General features: G+C 46.9%; 1 protein-coding gene across 3 annotated transcripts in view; it reads left to right on the top strand.

The window, feature by feature from the left end:
* The window catches only part of CDYL2 (chromodomain Y like 2), a 211,732-nt gene extending 191,417 nt beyond the window's left edge, over positions 1-20,315 (top strand). For all 3 annotated transcript variants that reach the window (XM_024233877.3, XM_024233879.3, XM_054534176.2), the window contains exons 5-7: positions 5,397-5,607; positions 10,010-10,153; positions 13,692-20,315. In XM_024233877.3, coding sequence (XP_024089645.1) covers positions 5,397-5,607; positions 10,010-10,153; positions 13,692-13,850 — 514 coding nt within the window. In that variant the 3' untranslated portion in view covers positions 13,851-20,315. The remainder of the gene's footprint in view (positions 1-5,396; positions 5,608-10,009; positions 10,154-13,691) is intronic.
* The last annotated feature ends 1,179 nt before the right edge of the window (positions 20,316-21,494 follow it).

Below are 21,494 nucleotides of genomic sequence, written 5' to 3'. Positions count from 1 at the left end.
AGTTCTGGGGAAACATGGCCATTAGAATTCAGACATTTGCCATCTCAGCGGGCAAGTGAGCTCCCCTTAGGCAGAGCACAGGGCAAGATGGCGGAGGCAGGAGGAATTCTTCTCGATGCTTCAAAGGGAGCAGAAGTTGCTAGTTCATGAACTAGCAAGGATGGGGGCGTGGGAAAGGAGATGTCCCCTGGACCACTGGTTCCCAGCCCTGACAGCACAGAGAGGCCCAAGGGAGCATTCCCAAGACCCTGATGCTTGGCAACATCCCCAGGGGACTCTGAGTTATTTAGGCTGAGGTGGGGCCAGCGTATCTTTTGATGTCAATCGTCCTTGGTGGTTCTCAGGTGCAGCCAGGGTTGAGAACACCCGCCCTATGCTAACCAGATTTCTGCACCACTGACTGAGAGCACTAAGAGAAACACGAGATTCTTACTTTTATGCAAGGGAGAAAAGGTGGTTATGAAGGGGATGAGTGTGAGGAAGGAGGTGATACAGGCATGAGAAAGGTGAGAACCATGAGCAAAGATGGATGGAGGTGCAGAAGATGTGGCCGGTAGAGACAGATGCTCCCGGGGTTAGAAAGAGACTATGGCTCGCCCATCAGCACCAAACTCTTTTAAGGCATCTCCAGCTCTCCCAACTCGGGAGTGCTGCCTTGGAGGCCACACTTGGAGTTGGGGACACAAGGTGGCAGCGAAGCATTCTGCAGAGAATGTTTTGTGGATTTCCAGAGGGGTGTCCTGAGAGAAGCGCACTGTCATTGAAAGGAGCTTGATTCATACTGCAAGTTCTGTGCCTGTTCCTGTGGATTTTCTAGGTGTATTAGGATACTTACAAGAAATCTCTTGTGAAAGAACTTCCTTCAAAATCTAGCAGGGCTGAAACGTTTTTTGGACATAGAACTGCCCCCATCTCTTCTCTTGGGACACGCTCCTGGTAGGGCTGACCAGGCATGCCGCATGGCCTTGGCACCCCGTGAGTGGTACTCTCACCCCCTCCTCATCCTTGCCTAAAGAAAACTTGCATACACGTGACCGGGACTGGTGACTGGGACTCATCACTCTGCAAATGTTTGATGAATGAACTAGCAGATTTGGGGAGAGCTCACGTGATTTGTTCAGAAGCCTCTCTCCAGGATCCATCCTGAAAAGAGTCTGCCTCCTCTGAACTTGTCATAGGTGACAAGGTGGCTTGTTCAAACGTGGTATTCAGGAAAGCAGTGTTGGCTAGCAGCTGCCCACATGGCCCCTGGAATCAGGCTGCCTGAGCTCAAAGCTGCCTCTGCACTTGCTGGTGGTGGAGCCTTGGGTATGTCACGGATCTCTCTGCACCTATTAGTTCATCCAGAAAATGGGAACAATCAAAGTGATGGTACTGGCCTCACTGGTGTGTTGCTAGGATAAAGAATAAAAAGATACTCTATGTGAAACACTTGGGCTATTCCTGGCACTAATATGTTCTTGGACTTATTATTACGGTTGTTGTCACTACTGCTGGTACTTCTAGCCATGACTTCTAGCTAAGCTGAGTCTAAGACCAGGGAGTGGGCGCCTGGACTAAGGGGTGGGTTGGAGACTAAGGAGTGGCCTGCCGGGGACCTCTCTGGGGGCCCCAGGATGGTGGTCACTGTTTGGTCCTGTACTGGCTGACTTGGCTCTGAGCTTTGGCTGGGGGAGGGTTCTCCTCCATGCCTCTGGTTAAAGGGAGTGGATAACTGGGTCACAAGAGAAATGCCGATTGCTCCAGGGGAAATTGAGACATTCCTGTGAGCAGAGTTTTGCTTCTGGGTCACCTGTAGCCTAGGAGAATGGATCACAGACCAATTTGAGAATTGAATGAGGACTCTGTCCACCCTCCCCAGCAGATGCAGTACCCATAATAATAGCAGCAGGGATTGCGTGCTCCCTGCGTGTCAGCACTGGGCTAGCACCCTGCATGGACCGTCTCCTTGGATTCTTATTCAACGCCCTATCTGGGGCAACATCATTGATTTTCCCATTTTACAGAGGGAGAAAATGAGGCTCCAGAGACCAGGCACCCTGTCCAAGTTCTCACCATTAGTTAGGGGCAGAACTGAGACTTTACTCTGAGTCTTTCAGATTCTGAAGTTGTTGCTCCTTCTGCCACATCAGTGCAGCCCAGCAGCTTTGTCAGGCAGAAGCCACAGGGCTCAGGTAGAGGAGAGGAAGCTGTGCCGGTCAGGTCAGCCTGATGGCCTTGGATGTGGGGGAAGGTGGCGTACAATCTTCCCCACGCAGCCCCGCCATCGCAGAAGGATCAGATATCGGAGCTGCAGGGCCCATAATGCAATATCCTGTTTGCTGCTTGGCTCCCAGTGATAGAGATCTACTGCCCGAGGTGAGAGAAAGAGGATGGGGGGTGGCCTTCATTAAACATCAGGTGACATTTTCATATCAAGGAAATGAAGTGCGAGGCAGATTGGATGACACAGGAGGGGCTGGGGTGGAGGGTCAGAGCTCTGCACGCCTGGTCCCCTTTCCCTTGCGTCCCTGATTCCCTTGCACGGATCTCAGGTTGGAAAACACAGAATGAAAGGCTCTGGGGTCCTGCAGAGGAAAGCTCTGGAAAGTCACAAGGGCTGCAGTCCATTCCTAAAGGATGTCATGTGGTTGATGGAGCTGAGGTGGCAACAGTATCAGAGAGGCTTACAGGACACCCACAGCAGGGAGGCTGTGTTGACAGGCACGGATCCTCTTTTATTAAAAACGTCCAACAGAGGCGGAATGATGCATCATTGGAATGTTATGGAGGGAATTCTGCACCGAGTGGAAGATACGGCCCCATGAGTCCTAAAGTCCTTCCCACCTCTGAGATCTAAGACTCTGGAATTGTATGAGGTCACTCAGGAATGGGATGTTTGACAAAAATCATCCAAATCCCCAAGGATTCTACAAAAAAGTCCATATCCCCCACAGACCCCAAATTGCTTTCAGTGAAAAGCACTTGCAAAAACCAGTGACCTAACTGAAAACCTCACCATTAGTTTAGGAAGTGAATGATGTCAGGAGATGGGCCACTCGAATACCAAGCTTCAAAAGTCATGGAGCCAGAACTCCCTCTCTGAAGTAGTACCTTTTGGGGGCCAGCAGGGACTGAGAGCTAACTCCACCATCTCAAGGAGTGTGATGCCTCAAGCATGAGTCAGAGGCACGTACTTTCATGATGACTTAACATAGATCATAAGATACCTTCTACCCTGGCAGAACATTAAGTAGACTTCTCGCAGTTGAATCTGATCCCAGTATATCATTATGATATCCACAACTTTTGATAAGACTTGGGGGAAGGAACAGTATTGATTGAGAAGAGATAAATCAGCTCAACCTTTTTTTTTTTTTTTTTTTTTTTTTTCTCTGAGACAGAGTCTCGCTCTGTCTCCCAGGCTGGAATGCAGTGACCCGATCTCGGCTCACTGCAACCTCCACCTCCTGGGTTCAAGCGATCCTCCTGCCTCAGCCTCCCAAGTAGCTGGGACTACAGGCATCCACCACCACACCCGGCTAATTTTTGTATTTTTAGTAGAGACGGGGTTTCACCATATTGGCCAGGCTGGTCTAGAACTCCTGACCTTGTGATCCACCCACCTCAGCCTCCCACAGTGCTGGGATTACAGGCATGAATGACCGTGCCCGCCCTCAACTTTTTTATTAGTTAAGTATTAGCTGTTGTAACAAGTAAACCTCATATATAGAAATGTACTTCTCATATACATAAACCTAAAATAGATGTCACCATCAGCGTGTGGCTGTCTTCCCATTGGTGACTCAGGAACCTAGATTTCTTCCATCCTGTGGCTTGGCAAATGTCTTCCAAGACTGCTGTGCTCATCAAGATGAATGGGCTTGGAGGACGCCGTGGTGGGAGGTTTGGTGTGCACCTGGAAGTGGTACTGGTGAGTTTTTGCTCACATTCTGTTTGGCCAGCACTTGGTGGCTTGGCCACAGCTACATGCAGTCGGAGACGGGAAATGTGGCCGGCCAGCAGACCTGGGAAGAAGAGGGAAAACAGGTTTGGTGAAGAGCTGGTTCACCATTGCCACACCTCTGCAGTCTTTGTTCTTGTTCTGGGAGACTCATGTGTTTGCTCAACAGCTATTTACTGAGTGCTAATTCCAATACTGATGGAAGCCAAGCGGTGCCCCAGGCAGACCTCTGGGTGTCCTTAAGGAGCTAAAGGGGAAGAAGAATCTAAAAACAAGCAAATAGTTAGGGTGATTGCAAATTTTGATAATGGTGTTTTCTAAGAACTCTCAGAGGCCCATGTGGCTCATGCACAGTGAGCAGGGGCAAGAGTGATGTGAGGGAAACCTGGAGAGGAAAGCTGAGGCAGGCCAAGGTCAGACCAAGGTCATGGGCATTTGGATTTTATTCTTGTGAGTTCTTATACTTTCTAATCTTCCCTCTGAAAGTAATGAAGGATGCAGACTTTACTAGGCATCTTGTGTCTTTCCTCCATGTCCAGATGAATATTAAAATTTTATAGATTATACATAGCAACTAGGAAAAGGCAAAAAGCCTTCTGAGGCAAAGGAAATAGAGGTCATTGCTGATGGCTCTGTGTAATTGGTAAAGGTACATGCCTTGCTCAGTGCAGAAGGGCAGGGAGAGAAAATATTGCCCAGTCTTGTAGCCAGGATTCTAGCTTCTGCCTACAGGGAGCCCAATTTTAGTCAGAGCCATCCTAACATATTCAGCATTTTAGAACCACCCTTGATGAGTCTGGCATCCCTGCAGGTAATTCAGAATCAGACCATCCTAGGTTTGATTTTTGAAAGAAATCTTAAATGTCATCAATCCCAACGTGTACCCACCATCTGAAGCTTGAAGTCCCTCTACAGCATCACCCAGCCTAATCATCGAGCTAAAATGCAAATACCTCCAGGAATGAGGAATTCATACCCCACAAAGCCACTCCATTCACCTTTGGCCAGAGATGTTAGAACATTCTTTCTCTCTTTGAGTTGAAATATGCCTCCCTGTTACACCTTCCCTTTGGTTCTGGTTCTGCACCTTAATATTCAGGTTGACTTCCTTAGGATATATACAAATTCTGTCAATACCTAGGGTGCCCATATAACTTACTGTCTAAGCCATGGCTTTTGAGAGTGGAAGGAGATGGTAACTGGGTGCAGTGCTAGGACATGGGGCATGAACTGGGGCAATCTGAGCAAACCAGGACATGCAGTGACCCCATCAGTATACCTCAGAAAATCTGACAGCTGGTGGTTCCATGTCCAGGCAGTGAGGCCCTTGCCTGGCACATCTCACCTCTGATGACCTGAGGGTGCTCCTCACAGCACCTGGGAGAGTCAAGGGTTCCAGTGGGGCTTAGCAAGCTGTAGTCACCTGTTCAAGAGGATCTTCTTTCTCTCCTAGGGACTTTGTGAAGGCCTTTATCCAGTTTAAGAAGCCTATCGTGGTGGCCATCAATGGGCCGGCCCTGGGCCTGGGTGCCTCCATCCTGCCCCTCTGTGACATCGTGTGGGCCAGTGAGAAGGCCTGGTTCCAGACGCCCTATGCCACCATCCGCCTCACGCCTGCTGGCTGCTCCTCCTACACCTTCCCCCAGATCCTGGGCGTCGCGCTGGTAAGCCTCTTGTGATACCTGGATTTGGGTCCCAGCAGGATCTTTCCTCTGCCTTGGGTTTAGGGGCTCTTCATGGGGCTAGAAGCCTGAGGGTGTTGTCAGCCTGTGGATTGGCTTGGCTGCCTCACATCCTTCACGCCTTCAGTGCCAGATGGAGTAGCCTGGCCTGAGAAGATGGCGATGATGTCAGTGTATGGACCATGCACTCTGCATGGTGTCTCAATTATTCCTCACTCTAACCCCCTGAAGGCGTGTCTTAGGATTGGCTGGGTGCTGTAACAAGCAGCCCACAGTCTCAGTGGCTTTAACAACAAAACTTGCCTTCTTACTCTTGCGTGGTGCAGCATAGGTGTAGGAGCCACCCACACTATCTGGGGACCCAGGTGTCTCCCGTCCAGTAAATGTGCCCTCACTTCCAACTAATGGGAGAGAAGAGAGAGCCAGAAGCATCACCCTGGAGGGCTTCATGGGCCAGGCCTGCAGGGGCATCTTCACCTCCACTCATGTGCTACTGGCCATGACTCAGCTTCTGGCCACATGCGCCTGCAAGGGAGGCCGGGAGACGTAGCCCAGCGCATGTCCAGCAAGAAGAGGGAAAGGATTCAGTGAACACAAAGCAGTCTCCACCCCATGTGGAAACGGTTGCGATTTCCATCTTACAGATGGAACGTCAAGCTCAGAGAAGTCATGTCACCAGGTGGGGCAGACAGAGCCACTGTCCAGCGGAGGCGGCAGAGTCCACTGTAAGCTGTGGTCAGATTCTGCACCAACATCCAGAAGCAAGTCTGGACAGGGGAGAGCAGTGATGACAGCTGGCACGTAGGAAGCGCTTGCTGTGTGCTGGGCTGGGCTGTCAATGCAGTCCACACCCCTCTGAGGCAGGACAGCTGTGATCCCCACTTTGCGGATGTGAAGACTGAGGCTATAGAGGTTTAATGAGTTGTCTAAAGGCATGCAGTGGTAATGCCAGTTGTGGGATTTGAGCACCAACTGGCTGGTTCCACTGTCTGTGCTCCGAACCCAGCCTGTTATTAAATGGGTCCCACATCTGAGGGGTGAATCTGAGATTAGCTGTCAGGACCAGGGAGGGGTTCAGAACGTGTAGCTGGTCTGAGTAGGCGCTGGAGGCACCACGCTGCTGGATCTGGGCTTCCTTTGACGTCTCCTCCCCTGTGGACTCTCAGGCAACCTCTGCTGTTCAGAGCAGCCACGGACTCTGAACTCAGCTCTGATGGGCTAATCCTTATTTCATAAGCACGGGTCCCAGCTGGATCTCAGAAGGTCCTCAGGGAGGCCTCTCCTTCCAGCCCCCTCTAGCCAGTCAGCTCCCTTTTTCCTCTCCCTTTCTTGAAATACTGCAAATCCACTAAGTGCCCGGCTCGCCACACCCACCAGGAGTCCAGGGGTGAACAAAAACCCTGCTCTTCAGACCTTCTATTCCCCAGCTCTGTGTCTTCAAAGGAGGTCCCACCTTGTTCAGAGAGGACCCCTTTGAGCAGGTGACATTTGAACAGACGGAAGAATTCCAGGCAGAGGATGCATGAAGGGAAGAACAGAGCAGGGAGTGGGCCTGGTAGGCCCTGGGTTGAGAGTGGTCAGGTCAGTGTGGCTGGGGCCTGGTGAGGATGGTGGGGAGAGGGCGAGGGATGAGGCCATGGCAGTGGCGTGGGGTGGCCCCTGTGAGCCTGGCATGCCGGGGAGGGTGCTAGGCCTTCTGTGTTGTGCCTATCTCAGCAAGGTCTGCCCGGGGTCCACTGGGGGCATCTGCCAGCAGATGCCATACGTCACAGGAGACCCACAAAACTGCCAGAGAAGCACCCCTTAGGTGACAGGGCCAAACTCTGCAACCCCAGAGAAAAGGCGGAGTGTTGCCTCCTCGGCCCTGCAAAGTGTGCTGGGAGCTTGGTGCTGTCATGATGCCTCTTGGACAGCAGAGAAGATTGTGGCTTTGTGACGTTAAGTGTCTTGCCCAGAGTCACATGCCAGTGACTAAACTCTGTTTATGTTCTTGTTTTCTTAGCTCTAGCATGGGTTGTTTGTTAATTTTATGGGTCTTCACCAGGGACACCCTACCTCCGCCCAAGAATCCCCTTTCTCTCTGAGTCCTTAGGCTTCTGGATAATACCCTTAAGTTCCCTCTTCAAAAGAGAACAGTCCATTGTGGCCCCACGGCTATTGTGAATTGTTCCCTTTTAGGAACAGACTCCAGGATGTTTCTTTTGACGTCTTGATTTTATTGGAAGGACAACACCCACCTTTGACATTACTCTCATGCTCTTGAGGCAGCTCCACACATTCTCAGGACTGTGGCTGTTGCACCTGGGCAAGCACCTGTGCAAGGGCACTTGCTTTTACACTGGACTTCTTCCTTGTCTTCCTTTGCAGTTCCATCCCCCATTGTTTCCATCTGAGGGCCTGCAAGCCCATTCTTCTCATCTCTCAAGTCCTGCTTTTGTTACAATAGTGAGGCTGATAAGTATTGTCCCTTTTCCTTCCTTCATATTCCTCTGTGTTCTGTTTTGAAAATGACATCACCAACCATAACAAAAATAGCAAATTTCTGCTACCCCTTCAGTACATACCAGGCCCTGTTCTAAGCACCTCTCAGTTAACCTTGCCTCTGTGCTGGGAGCTTGGTGCTGTCATGATGCCTCTTGGACAGAAGAGAAGATTGAGGCTTTGTGACGTTAAGTGACTTGCCTAGAGTCACACATCAGTGACTAAACTCTGTTTATGTTCTTGTTTTCTTAGCTGTAGAGTGGGTTGTTTGTTAATTTTATGGGTCTTCACCAGGGACACCCTACCCGCGCCCAAGAATCCCCTTTCTCTCTGAATCCTTAGGCTTCTGGATAATACCCCTAAGTTCTCTCTTCGAAGAGGGCACTGCAGGGTGTGGTGTCTGAGGGGTGGCCAGGAGCCTTTCTGTAGGAATGGGGGCCTCGCCTTGTAACTCGCACCTGCCAGGGAGTAGCTTCCAGTGGATCTGAATCCAGGTTCATTGGAGCAGATATGGCCATTTGCCACTTCTCCCATTGAACTTCTGCTGAGTTCATTTGACTGAGGTGTTCTTCAGAAAGCATCAAGGCCTCCATTTGTGTTCAAATCTTGAACCAAGCAAGCATATGCTAAGACTTATTATCGACATAAAAGATTGCCCTCTACTCTGGTGTGAAAGATTGACCTCTGGGTCATCATGAACCATCAGTGACAAAACCAGAACCAAGTGGGGGAACTTACGCATAGCTCTGGAGGCCTGAGAGTGCCTGGCATTTCAACACCAACCCGAGAAGAGCTAGCACATAGAGGCAGGAGAGAAGAGCAGGTGGGGAAGGCGTTGCCGGCCGTGCGGACCCTATCACATGGATTTGACCATTATGTCCTAATTATCAGTCGCAGTCTGTCAGTTGTAGCTTATTACTATCACGTTCTCTGTCTGTGTCTAGGACCTTATCTATGTAGCTCCTCCCAGACCTTGTATGACAGCTGCGGATTTCAAAGCAAAAGGAAATACTCTGGGGAGTATAGTACAGAGATATCCCAGGTCACCAGAGCCCAGGGAAGGTTGCTCTCCGCCCTTCACGACTGGGCAGTGCCCTTGCCCAGCCCTGAGCTGCTGGGAGAGATGCACGTCTCTGCCTTGGTATTGTGGTGTTATTCAGGACCTTTTTGGCTGCCAGTGATGGAAGCGCTTTAACCAGTTTAATTTTTTAAAAAGGAGCTTAATGGTTCTCCCAGCTGGAAAGCAGAAGTGGCAGTTCCCTTGGGGAGACAGGGCTGGGGAATTCAAGTACCATCAGGTCTCTCTCTCTTTCTCTTAATCTTTCTCTCTCTCTCTCTCTCTCTTCCCCTATTTCTCCTTTCCTTGTGGCCCCACCTCTCCACAGGCCAGGACACAGCCATGGATGTTCCTTGGGCTCACTGATGTTAGCCTGCAGTCACAGAGGAAGAAAGACTTTTCCGCCACACCTGCAGCTGGAAACCCCACTTGAGCTTTATTATCTAGAGGGGGAGCATCTCTTTATCCCTGGGCTGGCGTGGGCTGGGTACATTTGCTTGCCAATGACGTCATCACGGCTGGGTCATCAGCTCTGAAATGTACGCAACCCACAACCCATGCCCATGGGTCTGCCACCAGAAATGGGGAGGGGTGTGGGGGCATACAGAGTCACAGTAAATACACAGCTCCTTTGGGGAATTTAATGAAAGCTGTGGACCTTCTGCTCATGGGCACAAACATTTCTGTGCAATTCCCAAAGCTTATCTGACCCCAAAATAAGATTAGGATCTGGAAGGCGAGATGCCTTCCAGAACCGGGATGGTTGCAGGTGGCAAGCCCTGGACCAGCTGAGGGACATGGGTGGACCTCCAGGCCCTCAGTCTTCGCCTGCTTTTGCTTTTTCAGGCCAATGAGATGCTGTTCTGTGGGCGGAAGCTCACCGCCCAGGAGGCCTGCAGCAGGGGGCTGGTGTCGCAGGTCTTCTGGCCCACCACGTTCAGCCAGGAGGTCATGCTGCGGGTCAAGGAGATGGCATCCTGCAGTGCCGTGGTGAGTTCCTGCGCCTCCTGCATGCTTGTCCTTATGATAGATCCATTTTACAGATGAGGATAGCAAGGCTTAGAGGGCTTCAATGACTTGCCAGAGGTCGCACAGGGAATAAGCAAAAGACCCTTTGCAATTTAACAGATGCCGTTTCTCAGTATTGACAGCTTCAATCAGAGGGAGACAGTCAGCATTATTACAAATTCTCCATCATCTCCAGGCAGAGAAACCTCACAGGAGAGATGGATACTCTAGGGTAGCGTCACTGCTTTCAAAGAAAGTCCTAAACACACGCAAAAGCACAAAACATCTATAGCTTTCAAAGAAACGAGAAGCAAAGGCAAATAAGGACAAAAAATATTGAACCCATCTGGAAGATGACTAGAGAAAGCTGTACACACCATGCCTCTATTTCATTTCTTTTCTCCACCGACTGCTCGACACATTTAAATGTCACTGTTTGAAGATGCACTGAAAAATACATAAACAAATAACACCTCCGCAGAGGCAGTGGTTTTTAATTAAGTGTTGATTTTATCTCATAACAGTCACTCAGAGCACAGCAGGGGAATATCCTGTGGGAAGGTGGAGACAAGGCCACTCCTGCGGTCCCAGGGCCGGTTCCAGAGCTGAGAGAGGCATTTTGGGAGATTGAGGCTCTAGGAGTCGCTCTGTGCTTGAGAAACAGGGAGCTGCTGTGTGCATTTTTGGGGCCAGATCCTTGCCCCTTCCTTCTTTGTCTCCCTCTGCCTGTGGTCACACCCGGCTGTCATGCTTCTCCTGCTGGGCCTCATCCCTGACTGTTGGCACCTACTGTGTTTAAGCCCTGCCCCCTGCAAGCTGAACAGACAGTGCCCTCGGGGTGAGGGTGACAGTGGGGGGTGGCGGTCTCCAGGTTGTTAGTGAACACTCACGTGGGCCACGGGCATTGCTGATCTCTTCACGTGGATTCTCTTTTAATCTTACTAATGACTAGGGTCACCAATTTGCCCCACCTTGTCTGGGACTCTCCTGGTGTGAGGACTGAAAATCCTGCATCCCAGGAAACCCCATTGTTCTCACGCTGCTGATAAAGACATACCCGAGACTGGGTAATTTATAAAGAAAAGGAAGTTTAATAGAGTCACTGTTCCATGTGGCTGGGGAGGCCTCACAATCATGGCAGAAGGCCAAAGGCACGTCTTACATGGCGGCAGACAAGACAGAAGTGACAACCAAGCGAAAGGGGAAACCCCTTATAAAATCATCAGATCTCTTGAGACTTATTCACTACCAGGAAAACAGTGTGAGGGGAAACTGCCTCCGTCATTCAGTTATCTCCCACAGGGTCCCTCCCACAACATGCGGGAATTATGGGAGCTACAATTCAAGATGAGATTTGGTTTGGGACACAGGCAAACCATATGCCCCTTAGTTGTGGGCAAACAGGGGTGCTTGATCACCCTGGGGTTAGCTTCACGGAGAGACAGGTAGAAATTCTAAGCAGAGGAAGTGGCAAGAGTGAGGGCACTCAAGACAGGAAATCCACAGGGAGCGTAGGCAGCGGTGTGCAGTCAGGTGGCACGGGGATGCTAGGAAACATGTGACTGAAAAGGAGGGTGGGAGACTGGCCTGCAAGCTGCAGGGAGGGGTTTGGCCTGTTCTGTGGCAGGGAAGAGAGGCTCAGGTGAAACCAACTGTTGAAGGACACCTGAGGGGACAGGCTTTTAGGACAAGGAATACTGCAAGGAGGTCTCTGCTGCCAACAGCTGTGAATTCAGGAGTGCTGGGGGGGTTTCCCAAGAAAGGAACTACTCCAGTAGAGTAAAGCCCATGGCCTCTGGGAGATGGTGCTCTTCGAGGCCATTCCAGGGGGAAGGAGCCAGCTGGGTCTGGCAGCTCATCCCACCACCTTGCAGCCTCCAGCCCAGGCAGGGGAGTGAGGGTGCAGCCCCTCCCAGTCTGCTGGAGCCAGGGAGCTGCCATCTTGCTTCTTTCTGTTTGAAGGCATTTCAGGAGAGGCTGGTGGAGGCCAGCGAAGAATGCGCGAAGGCCTCACTTCTGGCCATACCTCTGCCAGAGGGCGGCAGCAGCAGCGTGGCTGTTGGAATCAGCCAGACCAGGTTTTCCTGCTCCTTCTACCCCTGAGTAGTCAGGCAGCCCCTGGGCCACTTTACATCATGGAGCTTTGGGTTCTGCATCTGTAACATGGGGATCAAAAGACTACTTACTTGCAGGGTTGTCATGAGAAGTAAATGAAAGAATCCAGGAAAAGTATTTCTCTTAGATCCTGTTGGATAATGGTGATCATAGTGGCATTATTATAGTTACTACAAATATTACTACAATCATTACTCATTACTATGATTAGTATTACTATTACTGCTATGAATTTTTACTCACTACTATGATTATTACTATTGTTACTGTGATTATTGCTCATTACTAAGGCTATTGCTATGATTATTGCTCATTATGATTACTGTTACTATGATTATTACTCATTACTATGATTATTACTATTGTTACTATGATTATTGCTCATTGCTGTGATTATTATTATGATTGTTACTATGATTATTGCTCTTTGCTGTGACTATTATTACTATGATTATTGCTCATTACTATGATTATTGCTCATTACTATGATGATGGTAGTAATCATTATAGTAATAACACTGTAGGATTAATACTATATATACATAATATGTATATATGATGTATAATATATAATACATACATAATTATATATTATACATAATGTAATATGCGTATAATATAGTGTAGATACATATATACATGTGTTTACCTATATACATATATCTTTATACATATAATACATAATATGTGTATATACATAATATAGCAATAATGAATAATCATAGATCATTTATGATCATTTATCATAGCTGTGGACAGCAGCTACTACATTTATAACCGTGATTACTATGATCATTATTATTCATTACTACAATTATTACTATGGGTGTGATGATTGTTATTCATTCCTATGATTTTTACTCCTTACTATAATGATTATGAAGGTGATAGCTTTGAGTGTTATTAGTTGTTACTGCCATGATTACTAACACTGTAGCCTGAACACGGGGCATTGCTCTTAGGGTGGGTTGTATGGATACTGTGACAACCATTTGTTCATTTCATCGTCTTATTCTGTGTTCTCAGTGATCCTTGAGTTATTGCCAACAGATCATGAAAATGAATCACGGGAGGTTAAAACAGTGTCTCCCACACTTTTTCATGACACCTATAGAAAAAGACTCTGTGTTTGTATCACCGTTGGGTAACAGGCAAGCCTCTAGTGGTCTGGGGTGACATGGGCCCCACTGAGCCATCCCAGGGCCTCAGGGCTCCACATCTTGACACATCTGGGAACCGTTCATGGCCGTGCCGGAAACATGGGACTGGGAAGGCCCAGGCTGGAGGAGGCAGCCTTCTCTGGCTGTGAGTATGGGAGGTTGGTCAGTGCCCCATGGGCCAGGTACCTAGTTCTGGAGCAGAGTCCCCACTGCCCGGCTAATCAGGCCTGTCTATTTCCCTTCAGGTGTTAGAGGAGTCCAAATGCCTGGTGCGGAGCTTCCTGAAATCAGTGCTGGAAGATGTGAATGAGAAGGAATGCCTCATGCTCAAGCAGCTCTGGAGCTCCTCCAAAGGCCTTGACTCCCTTTTCAGCTACCTGCAGGACAAAATTTATGAAGTCTGAGGGGCCCCAGCTCACGGGCCCCCAACTTCCAGCTCTGCCCTGTGTTTCGGAAACCAGAGCACAGTGTCTGCCCCGGCCAAGGAGTTTGTCAAGGTGTCTCTTTATGCCTAGGGTTGTGTCCATTTCCTCGTGTCCTTTGGTTGCTCCTCCTTGGTTTGATTTTGTGTAAAGGATGGAAAACACAGCATACTTGGCCTCCCCCACCTCCCTGCCCTACCTGGCCAGAGAGCTCTCTGGGGCTGTATCTTCCCAGGGCTCCGCCAAGCGCTGCTGTCCTTTCCCCACTTGCTGAAATGCACCATGACGGTCCAGGAAGGGGAAGACCACTTTCCCATTCTTCTGACTCAGGCTGTGTCTACACAGTGCCTCTGACTTGGAGACTTGGCCATCATGGCTCTCTCTGGTTGTATTTAGATCGGGTGTCAGAGGACGACCAATCTTAGGGAATTTCCAGACCAGTGAGCAAAATGATTGTGCACACCTGGCTTCAGTCTCCTCTCCGACGCAAATCTGTGTGACTATTAGGGCTTGGTCTTAAAACCCAATTGAGTGATTTACAAACCCAGATATTGTACATTTAGAAATGTTTTGTTAAATATATATTTTTAAAACAATGTAAGTGGAAATTCTGATAATTTATGTGTATTATATGTAAAGCTAGTTTTGCAAAAACAAACTACTAGGGAAATGTTTTTTCTTTCCTTGGACTTATTTTATTTATTTATTTTTGTTTATATATTGTGATGTCTGTTGTTCACACAGATACTATTTTCATACTGCCCTGGACCAAATCCCACACAAGGTTCATGCCATTTGGTGCATTCTAGCAATGAACCATGTAGAAATCAAGTTTAGAGAGATGAAAACAGAAGGATTTCTGTGGACAAAAGGAATAGCGCTGCACCTCTGTGTAAAACGGTTCTCAGCTGTAATAATAGAATACTAGTTCCTTAGGTTTGTCCTTAGGAGACATCTTGGGAGAGTTTTTTCTTCCCTCTGCTATCTTTAAGGAGATAAAGGGCCCTCTCAGCCTGAATGATCCTGAAACAGACCCAGTCCCAAATTGTGTGATGTCGGGCAGGGGTGGGGATAGGCCCTACCTGGAAATAGCATATTGTCTAGAGTAAGACTTTTTTCTTTGGGGCAAATGACTGAACTTGGGTTTTGCAGTCTGTTGCTTCCATGTGATCAGTGATTTCTGGTATTGGCTTCCCAGGGGGTTGGGGAAGAGTTCCCACTCTGCTGAAACTGTCTGGAGGTCTGAATCTTCCCCCCCCAGAAGCTGAAATGACTCGTCTTTTTTCTAGTTTTTTTATGTACATAGGGAGCAATGACCAGGGATGAGATCTCCTTGCCCCTGTGCCCCTGGGCTGCAAGGGGACTCCGGCAGCTGTGTTAGACCATCAGACTCAAGTCCCTGGATTAACTACAGAGAAGGAGGGGTTGGGGGTTGTGGTTTTGAGTGGTGAGGAGAAAGGTATAAACCTGAAGTTGAGAGCAGACAAATGGAAGGGGTGTGTTCTGCGTGAGGTTTAAACCATGGGTCAAGCACCCAGAGAAAGCTAGATTCTCAGATTCTCAGGATGGGGGGATTTTTTCCATTTCCATCACAGCCCCTGAGTATTCCTGGAGGCCTTGGCCCTCCCCTTCTTCCCCTTTCCTGTTGGGCACCAGCCTTTCTTGGCCCTTCTTTGAAGAGAGTGGAATAAGGCAGCAAGAAGTGGGCACAGCTGGTGGAGGTGAGGCAGACTTAGAAGACAGAGTCCTGGTGACAGTTCTCTAACTCTATGTGGTCCTTTATCTTTTCCTGGCAATCAGGTGCACTGGGCAGGGCAGGTGGAATGTATTCATGGCCCTGAGCTTTGAGTTTCAAAGAACACGTTGATAGTCTACACCAGATCTAGAAACATGGTCCTTTAAGCAGTGACCCTCAAGTTAATCTGGACTGCTGGTCCTTCTGATGACCTTGGTTCCCTCCCTGGAAAGCCTGTCTCCTTTAACAGTTCATGAGGGTCAGGAAGCAGGGGAAACCTCTCCTTCAGCCAGAGGAGGATGGAGTTGAAGTCCTGTGCACCCTCCCCTTTGTCCATGTAGGATCCTGTAAGGACTGCAGACCTGTCCTACAGGGAGTTACTATAGGGAGACACCTGCTTTTGCCCAGTGCCTGTTGTCACAGCTCTATCTGGATCTTATCTCCTCCTTTGAGAAAGCAAATGTGAGCTTTCCGAAACCCTTAGATGACCCTGGTTCTTATATATTGTGGCAGACAGTGTCTTCACTACTGCTAAATTCTCATTAGAAAGAGCCCCATCTTTTCTGTTGAGCTTCTGATTGGGCGCAGTTATATTCAGCATCGGTTGAAGTGGGGTCAGGATTCTCCTTGGACATGAAAGGGGATGTTTAGAAATTCCTTTAGATCAGTGTCTCAGTGTCCACCTTCGTTCCCTGCTTGAAAGAACTAGAAATGCTTCAGCTTTGGATGTATTATCAAATCCAAACTTCTAAACATTTCAAGGATCTCTGAAGATTAAGGTAGGAATGTGAAACCATTTTTAAGGTGGAATTCTTACTGTTAAGTCACAGGTCCTGGGTGTAACGGGGGTGGTGAAAGTCTGTATTTTGGTTGATTGCATACAGTCAGTTCCACCAATTGAGTGAAAGCAGGTGAAATCTTTTTGCTGCAGGGTGGCCTGAATTTTTCACTTTCTGGGTAGTTGTTTTGATAATGTGTAGGTGAATTCCAGGTAACTTACAGCAAATCGATCTGGGATGGAAAATACCAGACCTCTGGTTGTGTCAGGGCTTATCCTAATAGCTTTCCTGAGACAGAGCTCAGACTTTCATTTTTGATCTTCCACCCCAGAGCCCCCTCTCTGTCTATGGGATCCTTTCTCCCCTCTCTCTACCATTTTCCCCTACCTTCCCCCATAAGTCACTCCCAAGAGCCTGGGCAGGTCTTTGAGGAATTGCGGCTCATTTTGGCAGCCCCATCCTGCAATTACCTTTGGGTTTGAAAGAATAGCTGTGGGTGGGCAATTGAGGACACCTCTTTAGTCAGGGACCTTTCTAGCAATCCACTCCCTCCCATCCTGTTAGCCATGCAGTGGAACTCTCCTTCCCTCTCTGCCCCAACCCCAATGATGGCTCTCTCTCAGCATCTTATGGGACCATCTGAGTTAACAACCCTGTTCCAAGAGGACTTTGTGCAGAACTTTTGTTAGGGTGGTCAGACCTTCTCACCACCATTTGGAAGACACAGGCTAATGCTGATGTACTTAACGTGCCCCTTCCAGCATAGAAATAATGTCTGGGTAACAGCCATCAAAATCACTAAGAGTGACATTGGATAGCTATGAGAAAGTAGTAGAGAATTGATTTAAAATATCATTCTTGTTTGGTATAGATTAAACTAGGAAATGTTCTCTCTGAAGCATGAAAATGTTTTTCCCATGTGAAGTTTAGTATAAGGATGGAAAAAGAATAATCACAATAGACTTTGAACAATGCAACTGTATCTCTGAATATCCACATTTAAAAATAGCCTTCACTGAATGCTGAATTGCATTTCCCATTAATTGTTGGTTTGAAAAATTTTGTAAACTTTTATTTTTATTTGGAATTTAGTCACATTCATGAAATTTTCCAATCTAGTTTCTGTGGAAATTTTTTAACAGAGAGAAACAAATAGAAACATCTTCAAATCTTCCTAAGTGAATATTTAAAATGCAGAATTGCTTATCTTCTGTTTTTCTGTATTCAGACACTTAGATCTGTTGTATATATTAGTCTAGACACTCTCACTAATATACACAGTATTTAAGACTCTAAATGAGATTTCTTAAGTATTTTATTTTATTCTCTGTAAATGGTTTTGTATAATCTTTAAAAATCTACACTTTGCCTTTGTAGATATTTAAGGGAAACCATTTGGGGTTGTCTTGCATGTATATTTTTGTTGTAGATAAGTGTTGCTTAGTTATTTCTGCAAATTTTGGTTGAAATGCTTACAGACTTTAATACAGTATATATTTTCAAAATATAAACTTTTATATTTCTGTGATGAGTTAGGATATGCATTTTAGGCAATATTTTTCATTAATATCACTTGTTCTTTCGAAAAATAGCATACTGGTTTGGTGCCAATTTTTTTCATTAGAATATAATGCTCTTATATTGTTGGAGAGCAGGTTAATCTTTTTTCGAAGTAATTGCGTTTGAAGTATAATTTCAAAATGTATTGAATTTGTGAATAAGCCTTACCATTAGGATCAGTAAATTTTTCAACTTTGCAACTACATAAGTAGTTTAAGATCTCCCCATAAATTCTCACTGTGTGGCAGTTGATGGAGTTTGTGAACAGAGCCTTAAGCTTGTTGCAAAAAAATTTTAAAAGGGTAATACGGGTTGTTTCCTCCATGCAACGTAAGCCATGCTGATGGACTGAATGCAGTCTGTAATTCATGGCTAATCCGAAGAGTTTGATTGAGTTGATGGCGGCAGGGACCAGATAGACACCTTGGTGATTGTCTTTGGCCATAAGAATAGACCAAGGACAGGTTTTCCAGAGCCACCTTCATACTGTAAACATGGTTTAGACACGGTCATAGGGAAGGCTGCTGGTCCATCATTTGTTCTGAACAAATGGCATTTCCTGCTCCCGACCCTGGCAGTTGGCCCCAGATTCCTTGTCGATGACTTGGAAATGTCCATTCTGGGTAAGGTCAGCACTCCCTGAGAGATGTTAACAAAGTTTACCTATGAGTCTTACTGTGTAGACAATCTGAAGTCAATTTTAGTTACACAATCAGCATTCCCATGTGTCCTCAGTGTCTTATCAATGAACTATGTGTATCAAGCCATACTAAACTGGAGTTTAGCAGGACAAAGGCAAACTAGATGTAGAACATAACATATCAGCTGAATATGTCTATCCAGGACTGTTTTTCTAGAACATAAATCATGGAGCTCCTTGACAGTGTATCTACTGTTTTTGGGGTTTAATAAAACCAACTAGAATTTAGACTTCAAAAGAAACTATTATTCCTTTTGGTTGTCCACATAAAGTAGTCCAGGGCTATCATATGGCTAAAATCAAGTTATTTGGTTCATCTCTGGTACGTATTTATAAAGTCAACTTATCAGCCATTAAGATGGAGATTTGCTTTAAATTTTTGCAGTGTGTGTGGCATTCAGAAAAACCCATATCTAGTTTTCAACTTCACCTCTGGCATTTTTATGGCTTAACCTTATCTCATTGATCCAACATCTAGCCTGATGCTGGAGCTCTTATATCTAGCCTAATGCTGGAGCTGTTGAAGCTGACTCCTAGAAGTTTGGAGAGTATAGAGTTTCCCATCTAGTATTCAATTTGTCCCTGTGCCATTAGTCCCAGCTTGAAGTCATTTGCCAGTGTCGATGTTGACAGGATTGTGACAATATTGCCTTTCATAAAACCGAGGACCAAAGAATTCCATTATTCTAACAAAGCCTGAGTTTCATAGATTGTGGGCACATCTAGACGGATATGTGCATGCTTGATGGTGCAGAGAAACTGCTAACTTCCACCAACCTCATGCTTCCCCTGGCTGGCCATACAGAGGGATTCGTTGTCATATTGAAAAGGCTCTGAAAGATGAGTTTCTAATTGAAGCTCACTATCTCAGGTTGGTGTTTCTGCTGTGTAGTCCCAAGCCTGTACCCATATCATAAAAGTGGAGGCCTGGTACTCCTCCAGGTTATCTGGCCAGTGTAGACTCCTCCATCTGAATATGAACCTCCAGGGTAAGAATTTTTCAGACATGTCTATACTGAACAGTAGGATCCTGCACTTGCCAAATGTCTGCCTCCTTTTGTTCTTCAATGACCCATTCTAATTCCTGTTAGGTGTGAGAAGAATTGTCTTCAGTTCTCTCTCCATTCTCATTCATGATGAAATCATTGATCCATTGACGAGTTGAGAAATGATTGATGCTGAAGAAGTGGTATTCTATTGGTAAGGCTTATTACCAAACTTCTGATAATGAAGCAGGCTACCAAAAACTTATCCAGCCCACCCTAGGAGTGTTTGGATTTGATCATGGATGTAGCATACACCAAAATCCACCGAGACCTTTGCAAAATTAGGCTACTTGTTTTATTTTGCCAGATTATCATGGGAGAGTCTTTAACTAGTTCTGAATATTTGTAAGTCTGAGTACTTCATAGAATTATAAAGCAGGTACAGCTGACCCCTTCTCACCGTGTTGTAAATATTTACTGAGACTGGGTGCAGTACTGAGGGATAATAATCTTCTGATTTATCAAATCCTGACTGTCTAGAGCAAATTGTACACTCTCTTTGTGAATGGTCCTGTAACGTGTATGAACACATTTCTGGGTGCCTTAGAAGTTGTATTTTTCATGTGTGCTAATATGCAGTATTTATACATTGTGAGAAGCTGCTTTGAATAAAAAGGTTGAAACTTCGTCTGCATTTGCTTGTGTTCCCCCTTTTGCAGGCCGCACATAAAGTTCACGAGCAGATTCTGTGGTTTCTGAGCAGAGAAATTTTTGGGGGCCTTCTAGGGGTTGAGACATCTGATATTTCTAGGTTGTGCCTGGGTTTCTAGGGAGCAGAGGCACCTGAACTTGGTGCCTCTGCTCCCTAGAAACTACCCAGATTTGGCCAGGAGGCTTCACTTATTCAGGAAGACAGTCACTAGGTGGGAGCAACAGCTTGATGCCAGAGGATCCCAGAACTGGGGGGCACAGGAGTGATTTTTTTGGGGGGTTGATAGCAGCATTTACCCCTTCCCTGATATTTGCAGAATGTTTCCTTGTACCAGGGGCTCCCTCCTCAACTAGAGATAAACCTCTCTGGAACTCGAGCTTGGACAATCCCAGCTGCCACACCTTTGTCACTATGGACTTACACAAAATTCTTTCACATACATGCTCTCATTGCTTTGATCATCACAATATGGCTCTTAGGAGTGGCACCCTGGTGAGGACCCCTGGTTTCTAGGGCCTGGCCTCAGAAACATTGTGAGGGCTGCCAAAAAGACGGTTAGGAAGTCTTTCAGGGATTTGTGGTAATAGGGGATTCTTGGAAAAGGATTTACACAAGGTCATCTATCCTTCCCCCCATCCATCTTATCAGTCTGTCAGTCCAGCATCCAACCATTCGTTGATCCATCCATCCACCCATCCATTAATCCTTCTATCCTGTTTGTCCATTCATCCAACCATCTATGCATCTACAATTCTTCCATCCATCCTATCCATCTGTCTGTCCATCATCCATCCATCTATCCACCATCCTTCTGTTCATCTCTCCACCCATTCTTCTATTCATCCTGTTTGTTCACCTGCCTGTCCATCCAACCATCTGCCTATCTGCCATCCTTCCATCCACCTGTCCTATCCATGTCTATCATCCAACCATTCATCCATCTGTCATTCTTCTGTTCGTTCATTTGTCCACCCATTCTTTCATCTATCCATCCATTTGTCCATCCATCCTATCTATTCATCTGGCTGTCCATTATCCACCCATCCATCCTATCTGTTCATCTATCATCCAGCCATCTGTCTGCCATCCTTTTATTCATTTTAAAACCCATATCCATACGTCCATCTACCCATCCATCCTTCCACCCATCCATT

The sequence above is a fragment of the Pongo abelii genome, chromosome 18, assembly GCF_028885655.2.
Source record: "Pongo abelii isolate AG06213 chromosome 18, NHGRI_mPonAbe1-v2.0_pri, whole genome shotgun sequence".
Lineage (NCBI taxonomy): Eukaryota > Metazoa > Chordata > Mammalia > Primates > Hominidae > Pongo > Pongo abelii.
Note: the sequence above shows the minus strand (reverse complement) of the source record. Positions and strands in the feature narration are given on the sequence as shown.